This window comes from Macaca nemestrina, chromosome 4 (genome assembly GCF_043159975.1).
Source record: "Macaca nemestrina isolate mMacNem1 chromosome 4, mMacNem.hap1, whole genome shotgun sequence".
In the NCBI taxonomy this organism is placed as follows: Eukaryota; Metazoa; Chordata; class Mammalia; order Primates; family Cercopithecidae; genus Macaca; species Macaca nemestrina.
This window is the reverse complement of record NC_092128.1, coordinates 81,558,306-81,579,794: the sequence shown is the minus strand read 5'-3', so window position 1 is coordinate 81,579,794 and position 21,489 is coordinate 81,558,306. Positions and strand designations below refer to the sequence as shown.

At 35.3% G+C, this 21,489-nt stretch overlaps 1 protein-coding gene across 9 annotated transcripts in view; it reads right to left on the bottom strand.

Annotated features, from left to right (window-relative positions):
* Nucleotides 1–21,489, bottom strand: part of LOC105475592 (PHD finger protein 14) — a 200,515-nt gene that overhangs the window by 143,167 nt on the left and 35,859 nt on the right. For all 9 annotated transcript variants that reach the window (XR_983486.3, XR_011622187.1, XM_011730976.3 and 6 more), the window contains exons 5-7: nucleotides 18,271–18,430; nucleotides 9,050–9,161; nucleotides 3,602–3,739 (exon numbers count right to left, since the gene is read on the bottom strand). Coding sequence is in view for 7 of the 9 variants with exons in the window: in XM_011730976.3 (XP_011729278.2) it covers nucleotides 3,602–3,739; nucleotides 9,050–9,161; nucleotides 18,271–18,430 (410 nt within the window). In the remaining 2 variants the exon portion in view is untranslated. The remainder of the gene's footprint in view (nucleotides 1–3,601; nucleotides 3,740–9,049; nucleotides 9,162–18,270; nucleotides 18,431–21,489) is intronic.

Genomic DNA, 21,489 nt, shown 5'->3' with positions numbered 1-21,489 from the left:
TGGTTAATTTTTACATTTTGTGTAGAGATGGGGTCTTGCTATGTTGCCCAGGCTCATCTCAAAATCCTGGCCTCAAGAGATCCTCCTTGGCTTGGCCTTTCAAAGTACTGGGATTACAGGTGTGTGCCACCGCACCCGGTTTTATATTGTTTCAAATATAATTTTCTACATACATATGTATAGTTTCTACTCTACAGAGTACAGCAATGTTCAATAGCAGCAAATTATACCTTAATTACAGAAGAAACTACCATATGGCTTACTCAGACTATAAGTAACTTTAGACTATATAATGTAAAACATAGTAACTTCAGTTGTAGTCAGCATAACTGAGCCTGCGCAATAGCTCAGTATTTTTTTACTTATTTATTTAAATTTTTTAGAGGTAGGGTCTCGCGCTGTTCCCCAGGCCGAGTGCAGTGGTGAGAACATAGTTCAATGCAGCCTCGAACTCCCGGGTATATGTGATCCTCCCACCTCAGCCTCTCCAGTAGCTGAGACTACAGGCACCATCACATCCAGCTAATTTTTTTTTTTTTTTTTTGTAGAGATGGGGTCCTGCTATGTTGCCCAAGCTGGTCTCAAACTCCTGGCCTGAAGCAATCTTCTGGCCTTGGCCTCCCAAAGTGTTGGAATTACAGGCATGAGTCACTGCACCCAGCCCTACAGTTCATTTTTTAAAATAAGATGTTGTTTCATAATATGGTTTTAAATATCCTTCTAATAAAGCATGTTGTGTCATAACATGCTTTGACTATTCTAAACAAATCTGGAATATTCACAAAGTAGATGAAAGAGAATATAAATTTCATATGGATTCTCACCAATAAGATAAAGGACTATGTCAGAAGGCTATATACAAAGTCATAAAAAATATAGAAAGGTATACAATGCCATCAGATGAAACTGATATGTTTATTCTATTTTTCAACCTTTTTTTTAACAGCCTATATAAAACCACCACGAAAAAGTAGTAAATCCAATTTGATACAGTCTTTAAAAAAAGTTTCCTAGAATGTCTAAAGAGTATAAAATGGAAATAGAAGGCAAGATATGCTCACAAACATAGATCTGTTTTAGTTTAAAATGTGTTTCTTAATTTTAAATGCTATTACATTACATAAATCCTTATGTACACAAGTACAACCATCTAGAAATAGACAAGACCTTCATTTTTACAGAATGATTACTGTCAAAAGCAAATTTCATTAATACTGATTCATGCAATATCCTGGGTTTTGGAACATCATTCAGAAAATATTTAGAAACCAGGAGCATGTATATGTAAATATGCTTTAAATCATTTCCCCCCAAAACAACAGCACACTAAGTAAGGCAGTGAATAGGGAGAAAAGTTGTATTTTATTATTCCAACATCCAGGGCTCCCACCTAATCAATCAAGGGACACAGCAAGGCAAGGAAGATGCCTCAGGGCTAATTCTCACATCCTAATGTATCTGTTTCCCTGTAAATTTCCCAATTAGCTTATAGATAAGATGTACAGACCACAGACTGTAAACTATGTAGCTTAATATTGTGTTTAATTTCATTTAATTTGCATGCCTTTAGAAGGAGATGCACTCTCCAAATCCCATAAACTATATTACACCCCACTGTCCCAAACGTGGCTGCTTCACACATTTTTGTTAATTAACTAGCTGCCATCTTGCCAAAAATGATGACGTATGATGTTGTGCAAAGTAATCCAAAGTACCATAGTAAAAAAGAAAGCTCTCCACTGGCTCCAAAAGAACCCTACTAACTGCAAAGCTCAAAAGACAACTAACCTTATCCTACAGATTCTCTGATCCAAGTATTTACCTAGTATTTAATCTGGTCCTCTAAGTCTTACCTGTATTGCCTTCTTGTACTTTTGTCCACCATCCTGAGTTGTAGCTATGAGGAATCCAGACTACCCCATTGTATAATTATAACTCTATGGCTACCTAGTGGCTGAGAAGATGCTCACTGTTCATCTAGTAGCCTTCATCAAAGTACAACTTCTTAAAATTAAGAGACTGGAACAGCTGTATGTATCAAAAACAGCTACATGTATCAAAAATACAATTCCTGTAAGATTTGTTTATTCATAAAATACATCCTTCAAATTTTTTTCTACAAATTTTCTTCATCAGAGTATCTTTACTTATTTTCTGGAAATGAAATAAATGTACTAAGATAAAATCTCAGCACAATAAGCAAAATTTACCCAATAAAAGAAAAAAACATAACAAGAAGAGGCTTAGATTATTACCATAAAGCCATCATGAATATACAATAAAAATTATTAAATAAACAGTCTTTACTATATGAGCTTAAAGAATGAACTGAACCTGCTCACGATTCGTTAACATTCTTAAAAATTACTGCAGACCCTAAAGAGTTTATGTGAGTTATATTTCAGACAGTTACCATATTAAAAATTAAAACTGAAAAATTTTTGCAATATTCATTAATTTATTTTAAACAAAGGGCCCATTACAGAAGCATACACTTTTACTAAAATAAATACAATTCACATACACACAAAAATTTGGTGAGGAGAGTGGCACTGTTTTACATTTTTGCAAATATCTAGACATTAGTCTAGATAGCTGACATAAAAAAAGGTAGCTGGGTTCTCAAAATTGTTTCCATATTCAGTGGGTTCTATTGTTATACTGTATGTAATCTCTGGAAGTCTCCACTAATACTCATGAAAGGCCGGGCGCGGTGGCTCAAGCCTGTAATCCCAGCACTTTGGGAGGCCGAGACGGGTGGATCACGAGGTCAGGATATCGAGACCATCCTGGCTAACAAGGTGAAACCCCATCTCTACTAAAAAATACAAAAAACTAGCCGGGCGAGGTGGCGGGCGCCTGTAGTCCCAGCTACTCAGGAGGCTGAGGCAGGAGAATGGCGTAAACCCGGGAGGTGGAGCTTGCAGTGAGCTGAGATCCGGCCACTGCACCCCAGCCTGGGCGACAGAGCAAGACTCCGTCTCAAAAAAAAAAAAAAAAAAAAAAAAAAAAATACTCATGAAAGAACAGAGTTCAGAAAAGTAAATAACATTTTATAGTGTAATGAAAATAGTTTTAAACTCAGACTACTTGAACAAATCTTAATGAGTCCCCAAAACACTGAAAACTACTGTTTAATGTAAAGACAATAAATCTGAAAGGAATATTATGGAATTAAAAATAACAGTAAAGAGATAGTAACAGAGATACTGAAGACACAGTAATGATTTTACTTAAATAAAAATAGAGCAAGGTTACTCAAATACAGTTTCAGATTCGCGTATAAAATATGCCTTTTTTTAAACTATAATTCATGGGGCTGAAATGCTGACATTTTAATGCTTTAAGACAACTTGGATTATCTTTCATTTTATCAGTCAGATCTCACTATAAAAATTTTAATGTTTTCCAAATGTCTGACTAGCTTTAAGACTGATAAAACTCATAGAGATTTACTCTTAACCTTTTAGAACAGTGATCCTGGCAACAACTTTAAAAATAAATGTTAAAATTTCTTTTATTATTTATACTTGTTATAGGACATAGAGTCAAAAGATGTCTTGTGAACATATTCACCAACTATGGGTTTAAATAAACCTACCTCTTCCGCTGCTGCCTCTGAAAGCAGACCTTCCTTCTGAGCACAGGTCACATGGAAATAGGCTCTGCACATCCCTGCATCACAGCTGATGCAAACTCCAGTTCTAGCAAAGCGAGGGTCTTCACAAAAGCTACACTCCTACAACAAAGAAACAGAAAAACTCTCAAAGCAAACTTATTTCCAGACTAAAGACTGCATTCTCATACAAAGCATCCACTAAATATTTAAAATGTTAAATACAAATAGTGAACCAATTATGTACCAATACAAACAATAACTGTAAAAAACATAATTACCTATATGGTTCAAATCAAAATTCAACTAATTTAATGGTAATAACAAATAATAATACAACCATAGTTAAAATTATTTGAGGATTTACTATGTGCCAGTCACTATTCTAAACACTTTACATATATAGACAGTACCCAGTTTACAATAATTCCACTTCTAATTTTTTAACTTTACAATGTTGCAAAAGCAATACACACTCAGCAGAAACCACACTTTCAGTACCCATACAACCACTCTGTTTTCCATTTTCAGTATAGTATTCAATAAGTTACACGACATAGTTAACATTTTATTATAAAATAAAGTTTTTTGTCAGATGATTGTGTTCAAGTGTAGGCTAATGTAAGTGTTCCAAGCATATTTAAGGTAGGCAACACTAAGCTATGCTCAGTAGGTTAGGTGTATTAAATTAATTTCAACTTAAAATATTTTAAACTTACAACGGATTTATCAGGATGTAAACCCACCATAAGTCAAGGACTCTATGTATAAATATATGTAATCATTAAACACAACTACTATGAAGAAGAGATACTATAACTATTCCCATTTTACATGAGGAAATTAAAGACATGTTAAGAAATCTGCTTGCCAAAAATAACAAGGAAAGTAAATATAAGGCTTCAAACCAGGACAATCTTACTTTAAAGCCCACCATTAAGCTGTACTAATTCTTAAACAATATAAAATTGCTTGGAAAAGGAAACAAGAGATCAGAGAAAATCCAACAAAAAATCTAGGCATTACAACCTAGAAATCATGCATGTTTTAAATTTCTTTAAGACAACTAAAAGTAATAAAACCAAAGTATGAACTGTTGAAATTACCCCAAATCCTTTCAGATTTATTTTTTTTATTCCTTTATCTCTTAAAAAAAGGTGGGTGGAGGGGGAATAGCTAGTCTAAAAGTTTAAACTACTCTGGTAAAAGAAATCTTCATAAAAGAAAAAGACGTTAAATTATGAAAGACTGACAGTGGACAATTAAAGAATTGTTTAATATAAGTATTAAAAGTGAACTACATAAGAAGGAAACAAATACAAGGAAAATGTTAAAATTTCAATAGTCAAATCCTGACATTCTACTGCCTAGTTAATAACAGTAGAACATAAATGGTATAATATATTGGCAAATAGCAATCTAACCATGAGACTGAGAGAGAGAGATAAAGAGAAATTAAATTATTTAAAGGATGTCAACACTGTGAACAGAGACACATTGTTTAGGATAATTCTCTGGGTAATTTCATGTAATATGCTGAAATTGAGCAAGGGATTTCAGAATGAATATAAGGAAAATATTCCTGACACCCTTTTTATATTATAAAACAATCTATCAAAGAAAACAGAATCTTCCTCAATTGCCTGAATCATTTAAAATGCTAGTGAACTAAGCAACTGAGAACACAGAAGGAGAACATAATTCAGATTGGAAAATGAGTAGACAATGTGGTCTAGAAGGCTGTCCCAGTCATAACTAACAACATTGTATGTGATTTTGCAGAGGCGCCAGAGAGTACCTAATTTTCAACTCAGTTTCCCAGTGATATTTTCTTAAAGCAAAATAAGCAAGAGGAAATTAGCCTGTACCTGTTTCTGTATATGGAATCTCACACAAGGTGAAATTTAATTTAGAAAAATTCCTTGTAATAAATCAAATTTAAAAACAAAACAAAACAAAAAAATCAAAAAACAAGCTTCAACTAACCACAACAGCCAACTAGACATTAGATAATGTAACTGGACACCTTCTACTAAATCATACCCATATAGAAAAACAACACAGCTGTAGCCAATTAAGTAATTTCCTTACTTTAGTTCCACATTCAGAAAATAAAAACCCACTGCTCACACTATTAAAGTGGACATCTCTGAGCCTTTTCTAGTTGTAAGTACTGCCCAATAAATATATCTGTTAATTTACTGGGCAACTTGAGAAAAATCTGTCTCAAATAACCTCTGTTAAATTTACAAGCATACATCAGAGATAATGCAAGTTCAGCTCCAGACCACTTCAATAAAGTATCACAATAAAATAAATCACAAAAATTTTTTAGTTTCTCCACGCATTTTCAAGTTAAGTTTACACTATCTGTAGTCCATTATATGTATAATAACATTATGTATTTCTAAAATGTATATACATTAATTTAAAAATACTTTATTGCTAAAAAATGCTAATGATCACTTGAGCCTTCAGCAAGTCATAATCTTTTTACTGGTGAAAGATGCTGCTTTGATGTGGATGGCCACTGACTGATAGGGTGGTTGCTGAAAGTTGGAGTGGCTGTGGCAATTTCTCTTTTCTTTTCTTTTTTTTTTTTAAGATGGAGTCTCGCTCTGTCACCCAGGCTGGAGTATGCAGTGGCGTAATCTCGGCTCACTGCAACCTCTGCCTCCTGGGTTCAAGTGATTCTCCTGCCTCAGCCTCCTGAGTAGCTGGGGTTATAGGCACGTGCCACCACGCTCAGCTAATTTTTGTATTTTTAGTAGATACAGGGTTTTGCCATGTTGGCCAGGCTGGTCTCGAACTCCTCACCTCAGGTGACCCACCGAACTCGGCCTCCCAAATTGTCAGGATTACAGGCGTGAGCCACCGCGCATGGCCTGGCAATTTCTTAAAATAAAACAACAATGAAGTTTGCTGCATAGATTCATTCTTCCTTTTATGAAAGATGTCTCTGTGGCATGTGATGCTGTTTGACAGCATGTTACCCATGGTAGAACTTTCTTCAAAATTGGAGTCAATCCTCTCAAACCCTCTTGCTGCTTAATCAATCACGTTTATGTAATATCCTAAGTCCTTTGTCGTAATTTTAACAACGTTCATAGCATCTTCACCAGGAGTAGATTCCAACTCAAGAAACCACTTTCTTCACTCATCCATGAGAAGTAACTCCTCATCTGTTCAAATTTTATCATGAGATCTCAGCAATTCAGTCACCTCTGGCTACACTTCTAATTCTACTTCTCTTGCTATTTCTGCCACATCAGCAGTGACTTCCTCCACTGAAGTCTTCAACCCCCTCAAAGTTATCCATAAAGGCTGCAATCAACTTCTTCCAAACTCCTGTTAATATGGATATTTTGACCTCCTCCCATGAATCATAAATATTCTTAATGACATCTAGAAAAGTGACTCCTTTCTAGGTTTTCAATTTACTTTGCCTAGATCCACTGGAGGAATCACTATGTATGGAAGCTATAGCCTTATGAAATGTATTTCTTAAATAATAAGACTTCAAAGTCAAAATGACTCCTTGATCCATGGGCTTCAGAATGGCTGTTGTGACAGCAGGCAGGAAAACACATTAATCTCCTTGTACTTCATCAGAGCTCTAATGAGCAGTAATCTTTTGAAAGGAAGCTTTTTTCTGAGCAGTAAGTCCCAACAAGGCGTTTAAAATATCCAGTAAACCATGCTGTACACAGATGTGCTGTGTACGGGCTTTGTTGTTCCATTTACAAAGCATAGGCAGAACAGACTTATCATAATTCTTAAGGGCTCTAGGATTTTCACAATAGTACAGGAGCGCTGGCTTCAACTTAAAGTCACCAGCTCTGTTAAGTCTCTAAACAAGAGAGACAGCCTGCCTTTCGAAGCCAGATAGTGACTTCTCCTCTCTAGCTATGGGAAGTCCTAGATGGCATCTTCTTCCAATAGAAGACTGTTTTACCTACATTGAAAATCTTTGTTGAATGTATGAGTCTTCATCATTTGTCTTAGCTAAATCTTCTGAATAACTTGCTGCAGCTTCTCCATCAGTACCTGCTGCATCTTCTTCACGTCTTATATTACGGAGATAGCTTCTTTCCTTAAACCTCATGAACCAACCTCTGCTACCTTCCAACTTTTCTTCTGCAGCTTCCTCACCTCTCTCAGCCTTCACAATATTGAACAGTTAGGGTCATGCTCTGGATAAGGTTTTGGCCTAAGGGAATGTTGTGGCTGCTATGATCTATCCAGACTATTAAAATTTTCTCCATTATCAGCAATATGGCTGTTTCACTTTCTTATCATTCATGTGTTTGCTGGAGTAGCACTTTTAATTTCCTTCAGGAACTTTTCCTTTGCACTGACATATTGGCTATTTGGCAGAAGAGGCCCAGCTTTTGGCCTACCTAGGCTTTCGACATGCCTTCCTCACTAAGCTTAATCATTTCTAGCTTTTAATTTAAAGTGACAGATGTATGACTCTTCCTTTCACTTGAAAACTTAGAGGCCAATGTAGAATTACTAATTGGCAAAATTGCTTTTTCTTTTTTTTTGAGAAGGAGTCTCACTCTGTCACCCAGGCTGGAGTGCCGTGACGCAATCTCAGCTCACTGCAACCTCTGCCTCCTGGGTTCAAGCGATTCTCCTGCCTCAACCTCCTGAGTGGCTAGGATTACAGGCACTGGCCACCACGCCCAGCTAATTTTTTGTATTTTTAGTAGAGACAAGGTTTCACCATGTTGGCCGGGCTGGTCTCGAACTCCTAACCTCAAGTATTATCTGCCCACCTTGGCCTCCCAAAGTGCTGGGATAACAGGCGTGAGCCACCGCACCCAGCCCTAATTGGCCAAATTTCAGTATCACTGTGTCTCAGCGAAACAGAGAGGCCCCAAGTCAGGGAGAAAGATAGGGGAACACCAGGTTGGTGAAGCAGTCAGAACACACATAACATATATCAATTAAGTTCACCATCTATGTTAACAGCATATATCAATTAAGTTCACCATCTATGTTAACGGCATGTTAACAGCACCCCAAAACAATTACAATAACAGCATCAAAGATCATTTCTAATATTCTTTTTCATAATTTTGACAAATTCCACTTCAAAAGTAAAGTCAGAAATTAGGCTTGTATTTGATCCAACTAATTGTAAATAAGGTTTTGGTCTATATATTAGGCACTGTGAACAGTGCCAGGGAAATGGTAGTAGTATCAATTATCATTTTACCTCCTATGTTATTCTAAATTGAGAATGTATAGAATAATGTATACATTATTGGCTTTCTGGGAAAACTACTCAATAATAAATGATTCAGTGCTAAATAGGATGATTCCTAGTAAGCATGTCTGCAGTCAACATAACACAAATAAAAAGTCATGTAAGCTAACAAGTAAAACCTTTCTCTTTCAAGCTATCAAAAATATTTTATGTCTCACCTTGGCACCATATTTGGAATAGTTCATTTCCGTTAGTGTTACTGGTCGTAATTTGTCAATATCTCCAAAGGCTACTCCAGGAACATACAGGGCACAAACAATATGAACCCATCTAAGGAAAGAAGATATGATTTTGCTATCAAATCTTTTAATAAAATTCCCACACACAAAACAAACATATAAAACACCTGCCATCTCAAAATACTACCAAGAGAATTCTGTAATCAAATGTCCCCCAATCTCAGGCACATCATTAAAAAATATGAAACACCTACAGAATAACAGTTACAAAAAAGGGGAGTGAAATTACTTTTCCAGCAGCTTAGACAAAACTGAGAGCTAACAACTATAATTGCCTTTCACTTAAAATTCACTCACTGCACTTTGCACTTATCTATTCTTAAATATTTGCATAAAACTACTATTCAAATGAAACAAAACATTTTCATATGCAAGGAAAGGTAGTCACATTCATTATTTTAAGCCCTTTGAGAATTAAGAATACTAATTTAGTAACTGTGAAGTTACTCTGCAGTAATTAAGTAAAATTTCTCTTTCTTGTTACTCTTTTCCAAAAGCTGCTGGGGTAATAATATTTAAGGACATATTTTACAATTTTTGTATACAGTTTAACTTCCTTTCCAGGTTAAAACTGCTAGGAAAAGGTACAGAATAAGCAATTCACATTTTCATTCATCTTATCTGTTTACCATACAACCTATATACTAAAATTCATATGCCCCAAATATAAATATTTGTTAAAAGTTTGAATAATGCCATAAGACTAAACAAAGAATGCTCAGAGTTTCAGTACACTGGAAAAAATTGCAGTTGTTTCTAATTTCATCTTTAAAAACCTGCTCTGAACCATTTTTAATATATTAGGCACTCTTTCTGCTTGCTTAAAACAAAACAAACAGTGGGATCACTGACTTTGAAATTTAAATAGTAGATCTCATCACTTTTGTAAGAAAGAGGGTCACAGGAACAAATCTCTATTAACCCTGTGAATATATTAACAACAAATTCTGCTTTATCACAACTTAAGAGGCTATGCACGCTACATGGTTCTGGTTTTTGTGGTGCATTATGAGTTTTAAAGGACTAAGATCAAAAATTATTCTCTAGAGGCACTGGGAAAAATAGTTACAAATCCTTTTAAAAATTATCTTTTTTATTGGAGAAAAAAATCCAAGGTTTTGAGATTTTCTTGATAGAATATTTTAATCCAACCTCCCAAATGCATCCTGTGGAGTTCAATATAAAGATACACATCTTCAACAAGCAGCTGCTTTCTCAATTTAATTTGTTCAGTTTTTTCATGCTCCACTGATGGATTAAATGTCGCTATACTCTGTAGAAGTTTATCTTTGATAAACCTAACAGCTGGCTGCTTGCTTCATACTGACCTTCTTAAAATGTAGTACACAAGTACTACAGATTTAAACTGCCATTTCAATGTGACTGGCACACAAGTATACCATTTCTCCCAACCACTCATGAGGATACCAACTTGAGTCCTCATTAAAATACCTATCAAAGTCAATGAAAATCATGGCCAAGACAAGTATGGTCCCTTTTAATACCAGCTGTAAATAGTTTATTGTTCATTTGTTTGGATGTACATAATTTATAACTTTGTAATTAAGACAAATCTGCAAATCAAAAAAAAAATCTTCCTTGTTACTTTACCATTAATTTTGCTTGGAGCTATTATGACAGATGTTGATTGGGGAAAGGAACAGGAAATAAGCATCACATAAAACCACCAAAAAATAAGAGTTGGAACTGTCATCCTAGCACAAACTATTAACAGATTATTTTAAACTCATATATTTTAATAAAACAGACTAAGTAGAATGATACTTCTCAAAAGACTCATTTAAGAATGAAAACTATATTAATCAATAAAATTGGAGTTTAAAGTACTCTGTATCAGTAATGTCTTTACAGCATGTAAAACAAATTCACATCAAGTATGTTATTTTCATTCCTTCATCCAGTAATCAATTGTAAGTGTCTACGAGGTACAGAGCACCATAAAGGTAGTTTGGAAATTATAAAGATGTATGTGAAGTGCTTACAGCAGAGTGTGGCTCACTGTCTTCACTCAAGAAATGTTAAGTACAAGGAAAAAAAAGCCTAAAAGCTTCTGTTGAGTGGGAGGTTGTTCATTTACATATGAAGAATTGGTTTCAGAAAGATTAACTGATTTTCAAATATAACAAGGCTAGCAAGGGACAGAACTAAGACTTACTAAGTCTAGAATTTTAAAGGAAAAAAAAGAAAGAAGTGGTAGGGCACAGTGGCTCATGCCTGTAATCCCAGCACTTTGAGAGGCAGAGGTAGGAGGATCACTTAAGCTCAGGAGTTTGAGACCAGCCTGGGCAACATGGTGAAACTCCATTGCTACAAAAAATACAAAATTCAGCCAGGTGTCGTGGCATGCCCCTGTAGTCCCAGCTACTTGGGAGGCTGAAGTAGGATGATTTCTTGAGCCTAGGAGGCAGGAATTTACAATGAGCCGAGATCATGCCACTGCACTCCAGTCAGGTTGATGAAGCCAGACCTTCTCTCAAGAAAAAAAGAAAAAAATGGCCAGGTACAGTAATCCTAACACTTTGGGAGGCTGAGGTGGGAAGACTACTTGAGCCCAGGAGTTCAAGACCAGGCTGGGCAACAGGATGAAACCTCATCTCTACAGAAAAATACAAACATTAGCCAGGTGTGGTGGCGCTACCTATAACCTGAGCTACTCGGGAGGCTTCAGTGGGAGGATCACTTGAGCCTAGGAAGGAGAGGTTGCAGTGAGCCAACATCGTGCCACTGCACTTCAGCCTAGGCAACAGAGCCAGACCCTGTCTGAAGGGTAAAAAAAAAAGAAAGAACTGAGACATAAAGATTTCAATGCTGCCTTTTATTGCAACATAAAGCTTAGTTTTAAAAATTAAGGAATTTAGTTCAGAGCCATATTTGATTTCACAATAGCTAGGAGGACATCCAACAAAGGACATAAAGAAGAAGAGTGCAACAAATGATAATGGAAACACAACGTACCAAAACCTATGGGATACAGCAAAAGCCCTACTAAGAGGGAAGTTTATAGCTATAAGTGCCTACATCAAAAGAGAAAAAACTTCAAATAAACAATCCAATAATGCATCTTAAAGAGCTAGGAAAGCAAGAGCAAACCAAACCCAAAATTAGTGGAAGAATTAATAAAGATCAGACCAGAAATAAAATTGAAATGAAAAAAATATATACAAAAGATCAATGAAACAAAATGTTGGTATTTTGAAAAGGTAAACAAAACTAACAAACCTTTAGCCAGGCTAAGGAAAAAAGAGTGAAGATACAAGTAAATAAAATTGGAAATAAAAAAGGAGACATTATAACTGATATTGCAGAAATTCAAAGGATCATTAGCAGCTGCTATGGGCAACTATATGTCAATAAATTAGAAAATCTAGAAGAAATGAATAAATTCCTAGACACATACAACCTACAAAGATTGAACCATGAAGAAATCCAAAGCCTGCACAGACCAATAACAAGTAATGAGATTGAAGCCATAATAAAGTCTCCCAGTAAAGAAAAGCCTGGGACTGCTTGACCTGATGGCTTCGCTGCTGAATTTTACCAAACACTTAAAGAAGAATACCAATCTTACTCAAACTATTCCAAAAAGCAGAGGAAGAGGGAATATTTCCAAACTCATTCTACAAGGCCAATGTTACTCTGATACCAAAACCAGCCAAAGGCACATCAAAAAAAGAAAACTACAGGCCAGTATCTCTGATGAACACTGATGCAAAAATCCTCAACAAAATACCAGCAAACTGAATTTAACAATACATGAGAAAGATCATTATGACCAAGTAAGATTTATCCCTGGGATGCAAGGATGGTTTAACATAAACAAATCAATCAACATGATACATCACATCAACAGAATAAAGGATAAAAACCATACGATCATTTCAACTGATGCTGAAAAAGCATTTAATAAAATTCAACATCGCTTCATCATAAAAACTCCCCAAAACCAGGGGACAGAAAGACATACCTCAACATAATAAAAGTCATATATGACAGATCCACAGCTAGTATCATACTGAATGGGAAAAACTGTAAGCTTTTCCTCTAAGATCTGGAAAACGACAAGTATACCCACTGTCACCACTGTTATTCAACATAGTACTGGAAGCCCTAGCTTCCAGCAATCAGACAACAGAAAGATATAAAGGGCATCCAAATTGGAAAGAAAGAAGTCAAATTATTCTTGTTTGCAGATAATATAATGCCATATTTGGAAAAACCTAAAGACTCCATAAGAAAACTATTAGAACCGATAAATTCAGTAAAGTTGCAGAAGACAAAAGCAACATACAAAAATCAGGAGCATGTCTACATGACAACAGTGAATAATCTGAAAAAGAAATTTTAAAAGTAGTGGCATTTATAATAGCCACACATAAGATTAAATATCTCGGAATTAACTTAAACAAATAAGTAAAAGATCTCTATAATAACAACTATAAAACACTGATGAAACAAATTGAAGACGACACCAAAAAATGGAAAACTATTCCATGTTCATGAACTGGAAGAATCAATGTTGTTAAAATGCCCATACTAGCCAAAGCAATGTACAGATTCAATGCAATCCCTATCAAAATACCAAAGACATCCTTCACAGAAATAGAAAAAACAATCCTAAAATGTATATAGAACCACAAAACACCCAGAATAGCCAAAGCTATCCTAAGCAAAAAAGAATCATACTACCTGACTTCAAATTATACCACAGACCTATAGTAACCAAAACAGCATGGTATTGTCATAAAACAGATACACAGAACAGTGGAAGAGAATAGAGAATTCTGAAACAAATCCACACACCTAAATGGACTTAATTCAACAAAGGTGCCAGGAACATATATACGGGAAAAGAGCTTCTTCAATAAATGGTCCTGAAAAACTAGATATCCATATGCAGAAGAAGGAAACTAGACCCCATCTCTTGCCATATACAAAAATCAAATCAAAATGGATTAAAGACTTAAATCTAAGACCTCAAACTATGAAAATACTACAAGAAAACGTTGGGGAAAATCTCCAGGACACTGCTCTGGGCAAAATTTCTTGAGCGAAACTCCACAAGCACAAGCAACCAAAGCAAAAATAGACAAAAGATATCATACCAGGTTTTAAAAAAAGCAGGATCACAAGTTGGACAAATGATACAATCATCAAACTGAAGAGACAACCCACAAAATGGGAGAAAATATTTGCAAATTACCCAACTAACAAGGGATAAATTACCAGAATATATAAGGAGTTCAAGTAACTCTACAGGAAAAAAAATCTAATAATCTGATTAAAAATAGACTAAAGATTTGAATAGACATTTCTCAAAAGACACACAAAAGGAAGTTCATATGCTAAAACAGGTATATGAAAAAGGACTCAAAATCCTTGATCGTCAGAGAAATGCAAATCAAAACTACCATGAAATATCATCCCACCCCAGTTAAAATAGCTTATATCCAAAAGACAGGCAATAACAAACGTTGGCAAGGATGTGAAGAAAAGGGAACCCTTGTACACTGCTGCACAAAATGTAAATTAAATGATGAAGAAAACTTCGGAGGTTCCTAAGAATTGAGCTGCCATATAATCCAGCAATCACACTGTTGGGTATACATTCAAAAGAAAGGAAATCTGTATATTAAAGAGATATCTGCACTCCTGTATTTGTCGCAGCACTGTTTACAATAGCTAAGATTTGGAAGCAACCTAAGTTTCCATTAACAGATTGAAATCGGATAAAGAAAATGTGGTACACAATACACAATGGAGTACTACTCAGCCATAAAAAAGAATGAGAGCCAGTCATTTACAACAACTTGGGTGGAACTAGAGATCATTATGTTAGGTAAAATAAGCCAGGCATAGCGAGACAAACATCACATGTTCTCACTTATTTGTGGGATCTAAAAATCAAACAGCTGAACTCATGGATACAGGAGAAGGATGGTTACTAGAGGTTGGGAAGGATAGTGCAGGGAAAGGGTAAAATGGTGGGGGGAGGTGGCAGATGGTTAATGAGCAGGAAAAGTGGAAGGAATAAGACCTACTGTTAGATAGCACAACAGGGTGACTACAGACAAGAAAAACTAAATTGCACACTTAAAAATAACTTAAAGAGTGTAACTGGATTGTTTGTAACTCAAAAGATAAGTGTTTGAGAAATGGATACCCCATTCTCCATGATGTGCTTATTTCACATTGCATGCCTGTGTCAAAACATCTCATGTACCCCATGAATATATATATCTACTGTGTACCCACAAATAGTAAAACTATAAATAAAAAATTAAAAAGGAGAGCATGCCTAAAAATTTCCCACAGTCAGGTTTATAAGTCTTACTCTCCATAAGATACAAAATAAAAATTTAATGACAGGAAAGTATTGGTTTTCTTACATTAAATCACATCATTTTCTATGTAGAACTTGTAGCTCCCATCAAGAATAGAAGGAAAAAAGTCTGATTAATCCCATGTGATAGTGAACTTCAAAACCTTTTTTATTCTTTAGACACAATATTCATTCTTTTTCCCTGTTTTCCATTTGAAGCTCATATACTAAAAGGCTTGTCGAATTTTCTTGGCTTTTCATACCTTGAATCAAACTAGTATTACATCCTTGGAAATATTATGAAGGCCTATAATTTCCAGTACAGCCTACAGGTGAGTGTAGACATTAGCGCAAGTAAAGTATTCAAATAGTATATAAAAGAATTTTTGCCATGTTGCACCATCACAGGAGATGTCTACTTATGTAACGTCCACAGTATCCAAAAAAAATCCCTCAGTAAACCTAAATGGTAAAGAGGCCTCAGTTTTCTTAATTCAGAAACAACTTTACCTGTTGTTTTGTCTATTATGATAGCATGAAGTAACCACTACTTGACAGTGCCCTAACAGAACTTTTAAATTATTAACAAGAAAAAGAGTAAAATAAATTCTCTTCCCTAAAAGGAAGTTCTGTCTTTCCAAAACTGCCTTACTTATTCACCACAATTTATCACCAAAAATTTCAATTCTCAGGACTGGAAGAGTTATAAAAAAAAAAAAAAAAAAATCTATGCATGAGCTAAAACTCCATGATTACCTAAAATAAGTAGAGCAATAATAGTAATAAGAAAGAACTAGTAGTAGCAGTAACGGCAGTAGTAAGAGTAAGGAGACATTTTCTAACCACTTATGTTACAGAAACTGCTAATTGTTTCTCATGGATCATTTCATTTAGTCCTCTCAACACTACTAAGGAAACCGAGGCATAAAAAGGTTATTATCACTTGCCTAAAATTATACCTAGTAAGGAAAAAAAAAAAAAAAGACCAGAATCCAAAAATAGACAGTCCAACTTGAAAGTGCACACTTAATGCTTACCGAACTCCCTAATACTAGGCCACTGTCAGGCCAAACTTAAAGTAATGCCTATGCCTATGATATAGACCACAGATTCATGTCAATACATCAAATCATTTGTTATATACTTTATTTTTGGATAGACGATAAGGAAGGAGAGGTAACATTCTTTAGTCATTTATCTTGAACATCAACACATGGGGTTCTCCAAGATCCAATGGTACACTCTATGCTATCCCAGCAATCTTGTATGGCAACATTTCTCAAGGATCGGTTCACCAATTGAGGCAAAAATGATAAAAATAAGAAAAAATTTGTTTTAGTTCACTAAAGTAAAATTTATTAAATTTAAAAGCCTATCCTTTATTTTAGGACATAATGTACCCTAGTTTTTTTATGTTAAAGTATGGGAAATCATGGTGATAATTTATATAGGTTGCTTTGCTGTTATTCTTGTTTTTAATATAAAGCATGTTTAATAAAATAGTAAAATATCCTTATGTGACAAAATAAAAATTTAAGTACCCCCCCCCAAAACTGGAGAGGAAGAGGCAGAGCGTGATCTCCACAAAACAGAAAAGGTTGAAAATTACTCTTAATTTTAGTTACCAATCCTAGATGGTAGTCTCCTGTTAAAAAAAAAAAAAAAAAAAAAAAAAAACCAGGAAAGATGACACCACCATTATGATGACAAGTGCTCAAATGTGTTAACACACGAGTGTGAATGTAGTAAAAAGAACACAGGTCTTTGTGCCACTTATTGATTTATTTGCCTCTCATGCATGCTTCGATACCTACTCTGCAATAATGGACCAAAATTCTTCAGCATTTCTTCTTAGAGTGAGCATGACACTAAGCTCAATGGTAGAGGGAGCTATAAACTCAATGGCAGGAGGTCTTGTAGGAGAGAGGGGCTTTTCATCTGGGATGGGTGGAGTACATCCTCCTGTGCTCTGCCCCAGCCATATACACAGTCCCTCAGTGACCTCACAGCCCTAGCCCAACCTGAAGATCATTTTTCCATGGCCCTCTCAACATAGATAGCATACTCTTCAGGTTTCAAACCAGTGCCCCAGTTCTCCCTGCAGACTGTACCCAGCCACCTACTTGCCATGAACTGAAGACAAAATTTGGCCTAGGCTATAACCAGCATAATTCTCTCCATCCATTAGGGTTTAACTATAATTTCTCCAACAAAGCCTGAACCCCAACCTAGAGTAGGAGGTCATCATTCCAATTTTGTCATTCCTTGGATAATCTCCCTCAGCCCCAGAGCATCCTTTAGAGTTTTTTTATACCTTAGTGACTCTTTTATCATAGCTTAATAATTCTTTATACTAAACTTCTCCTTTTTAAATCACTGTATTAAGTTCTATCTACTGATATAAAGTTATACAGATCTAGGTTCAAAATTGACCATTCACCAGTTTGAATATACTTAGGTAACTTATTAGTCTTGAACTAATAAGTTATTTAAATAATCTGAGCCCTGGGTACTAAACCTATCAAATGAGAAACTTTACCATCTGCCTCATCATAGGGTCAATTATTAAGATTAAATAAGATTATGGATGTAAAGGCAGATGCAGGTACTCAATAAATGGTCTTTCCTCTCACCCTTCTCCATCTGTATCCCACTGGTCATTTACTCTATGCCAAGAACATACAAAGAAGCAATCAAATGAAAGTGTGTAACCTGGATAATCATAAACAGAAGAACAGGGAAGTCAAAGGCAGACACATTATAAAGCAAACATATGAATCAACATAATTAGGACATTAACCTTCCAGCATCTGTCTCCTTGAAAATTCCATCCTGATTAGGGCACAGTTCACAGCTAGGAGAAACACCACATTTACAGGCATCACAAAACCAAGGTTCAGTGGAGTTTTCAGAAGCTGAACTCATAATAGAGTCACTTTCTCCATCAACTCCATAACAACCTAAAAAAAAGAAACACACTATGATTAAATAGGGTTTATTTTGTTAAAGTCACATACAATCACAAAAGAAAAAGAATAGCAAAGGGAAGAGATGAGGAAAAAGATATGAAATACCAGTGATTTATAAGAAATGTATTAAAATACAGAAATAAACTCATTTTATATACTTTTTCACATAATGTAGTAACACAATGAAATAAATGACATTCTAAAAAATAGTTTTAGTCCTACTATAAAAGCATTAAAGGTGGGAAAACAATAAATTTTTAATTTAAAAAATATTTAAAAATAGGCTGGGAGCAGTAGCTCATGCCTGTATTCCCAGCACTTTGGGAGGCCAAGGTGGGCAGATTACCTGAGGTCAGGACTTCTAGAAAAGCCTGGCCAACATGGTGAAACCTCATCTCTACTAAAAACACAAAAATTATCCAGGCGTGGTGGCAGGCATCTGGAATCCCAGCTACTCAAGAAGCTGAGGCAGGAGAATAGCTTGAACCCAGGAGGCAGAAGTTGCAGTGAGCCAAGATTGCGCCACTGCACTCCAGCCGGGTGCCAACAGCAAAATTCCATCTCATAAAAAATAAAAATATAAAACATAAAAATATAAGTTGTCATTAAAGAATTTAGATTAGTTAATTATTGGTTGGTAAATACTTACTGAGGTCCCTTTGTACCAGGTACTAAAATATGTATATAAAAGACCAAACTCATGCAAAACAAACATACAAACAAAAAAGTCTTTGATCTAATTTTGGAGGTGGCAGATTGTAATATAAACAGGTATAATACAATTGTAAAAGCAAAGTTACACACCTAAAACCATAGAACAGTTTGAAAAGTTCAGAGTAATAACGTTAGACAGACTGAGTTCCACGCACAACTGAGCCAATCTCTAACTATATGATGTATTTAATCTGTTTAAAAATTTTAAATTATTCTGTCTTCTGTGAAAATTTGTCTATAACTGAAATGGATGAAAACAGTATGTCATTCTCTTTTTTCCTCTTATCACTCACAAAACTAAATATTCTGAGAGAAGTTCATCATATTACTTAGGCAACTAATGTAATAAAAATCCTTAAAGATTCTCATGAACACTCCCAACCAACAAGATAACCTGGCAATGTTCTTTACATTTTAGAGTAGGACATGTCATACTTCAATTCAACTGCCCTCCAATAATCAAAAGCAAAGTTTCCTTATATACATCTCTGGAATTACAAGTTACAGTTGACAATGGAACAACACAGGTTTGAACTGGTCAGATGCACTTATACGTGGATTTCTTTCAACACAATACGGAGTGAAAATACACTTGTGGGATACAAAACTCACACATACAAAGCATCAACTTTTCATAAACCCAAGTTCCCCAAGTCCAACTGTGGGACTTGAATATGGGCTAATTTTGGTATCTGCAGGGGTCCTGGAACCAATCCCCTAGTTATACTGAGGGGTGACTGTATATTTAAAGTTACTATTTAGGCTTCCAAATCTGCCTAAAATTTTTATAAAGTCAAAGTATTTTCCTTGATTCTGAGTTTAAAAGAGTAGATTATTTATCAAAGCTGCAATAAGAAATTCAGGCAGGACTTCATTGACAATATCTTGGTAAATCAGGTTTTGATCATTAAAATTCCTATAACTCAATTTTGTCTATGAACTCAGTATTGATGAGGCTGTCAGTACCTGAGAAACCAACAAAATCTGCTAGTAAGCAATGTCGCATCCATAATCATAAATAACTTTCTCAGCATCAAGATGCCTAGAAGTTTGTATTACTACCACCAAAGTATAATAAACATGGAATCTGATAAATGGAAATTGAAAAGTTCTGAGACAATATTTCATTCAGACTATTAAAAACCATGCTGAACTACTTACTGATAACCAACAATAAAGTACACTTCTCTACTGATGATAGTCATGACTCCTAAATAGATTTCTTCTTCCCAAATGTAATGGACACACACTAACTTCTCATTATCAAATTTCCCTTCCTCTAAAAAGGAACACACTGCCCTTATGTAAAACATCCTTCAAAGAAACAATTTAAAGCACATATAATAATGAATACACTGCAACTTAATTCTAGTCCTGATGTATCACCTGTAGGTTTGGGCATTTCTCCAGTCTCCTAAGACACATGTGTTACATCTCAAGATAGGTCATTTCTAAAGATGAAATAGCAACCATCCCAACATCCTTTTGACCAGGTTTATTCTAAGAGGGTAGGTCTTGGGGCCAAGTTCTAAGTGGCACCCAAAGTAACCCCCAACAAACTGATGACATTAAATAAGCCACGATGAGAAACATTTAACATGATCGTCTCCTAAAAGACTTTAGCCAACGTAAGATCATGTGATTATCTGAACTGGTAAACACTAACCAGACAACCAGGAGCCTAAATTGGAGAGTCACCTCTCACAGCCATTAAAGAAAATCAACTAAAATAAATAAATAACTACAGTATATAAATGAATGAATACTGAGTTAAACAAATCAGCCATGAGAAAGAAAAAGAGCCATATAAAATTAGTAAATAATTTTAAATTACCAACATTAATTAACTAGATTTCATTATATGTCAATGGTTACATATATTTCATTAAAATACTACTTACCTAATATATATCTAAATTAAAATAGCCTAATAGTAAGCAAAAAACTAAAAAGTTGGTTTGCAACTATGACTTACACAAGCTGCTTCAAGCAACTGTTTAATTGTTATCCTTTGCTATTCAAAGGTTTTATAACAGGGAATTTTAATAAAATCTGAAAGTCAGCCAAGCCTTGTAGTTCATGCCTGCCATCCCAACGCTTTGGGAGGCTGAGGCAGGATGATCGCTTGAGCCCAAGAGTTTGAGACCAGCCTGGGCAACATAGTGAGGCCCTGTCTCTACAAAAAACACAAAACAGAGTTTAGCCAAGCATGGTGGCACACACCATAGTCTCAGCTGCTAGACAGGCTGAGGTGGGAGAATCACTTTAGCCTGGGATGTGGAGGGTGCAGTGAACCAGCCTGGGCAACAGAGCAAAAATCTCGTCTCAAAAAAGTA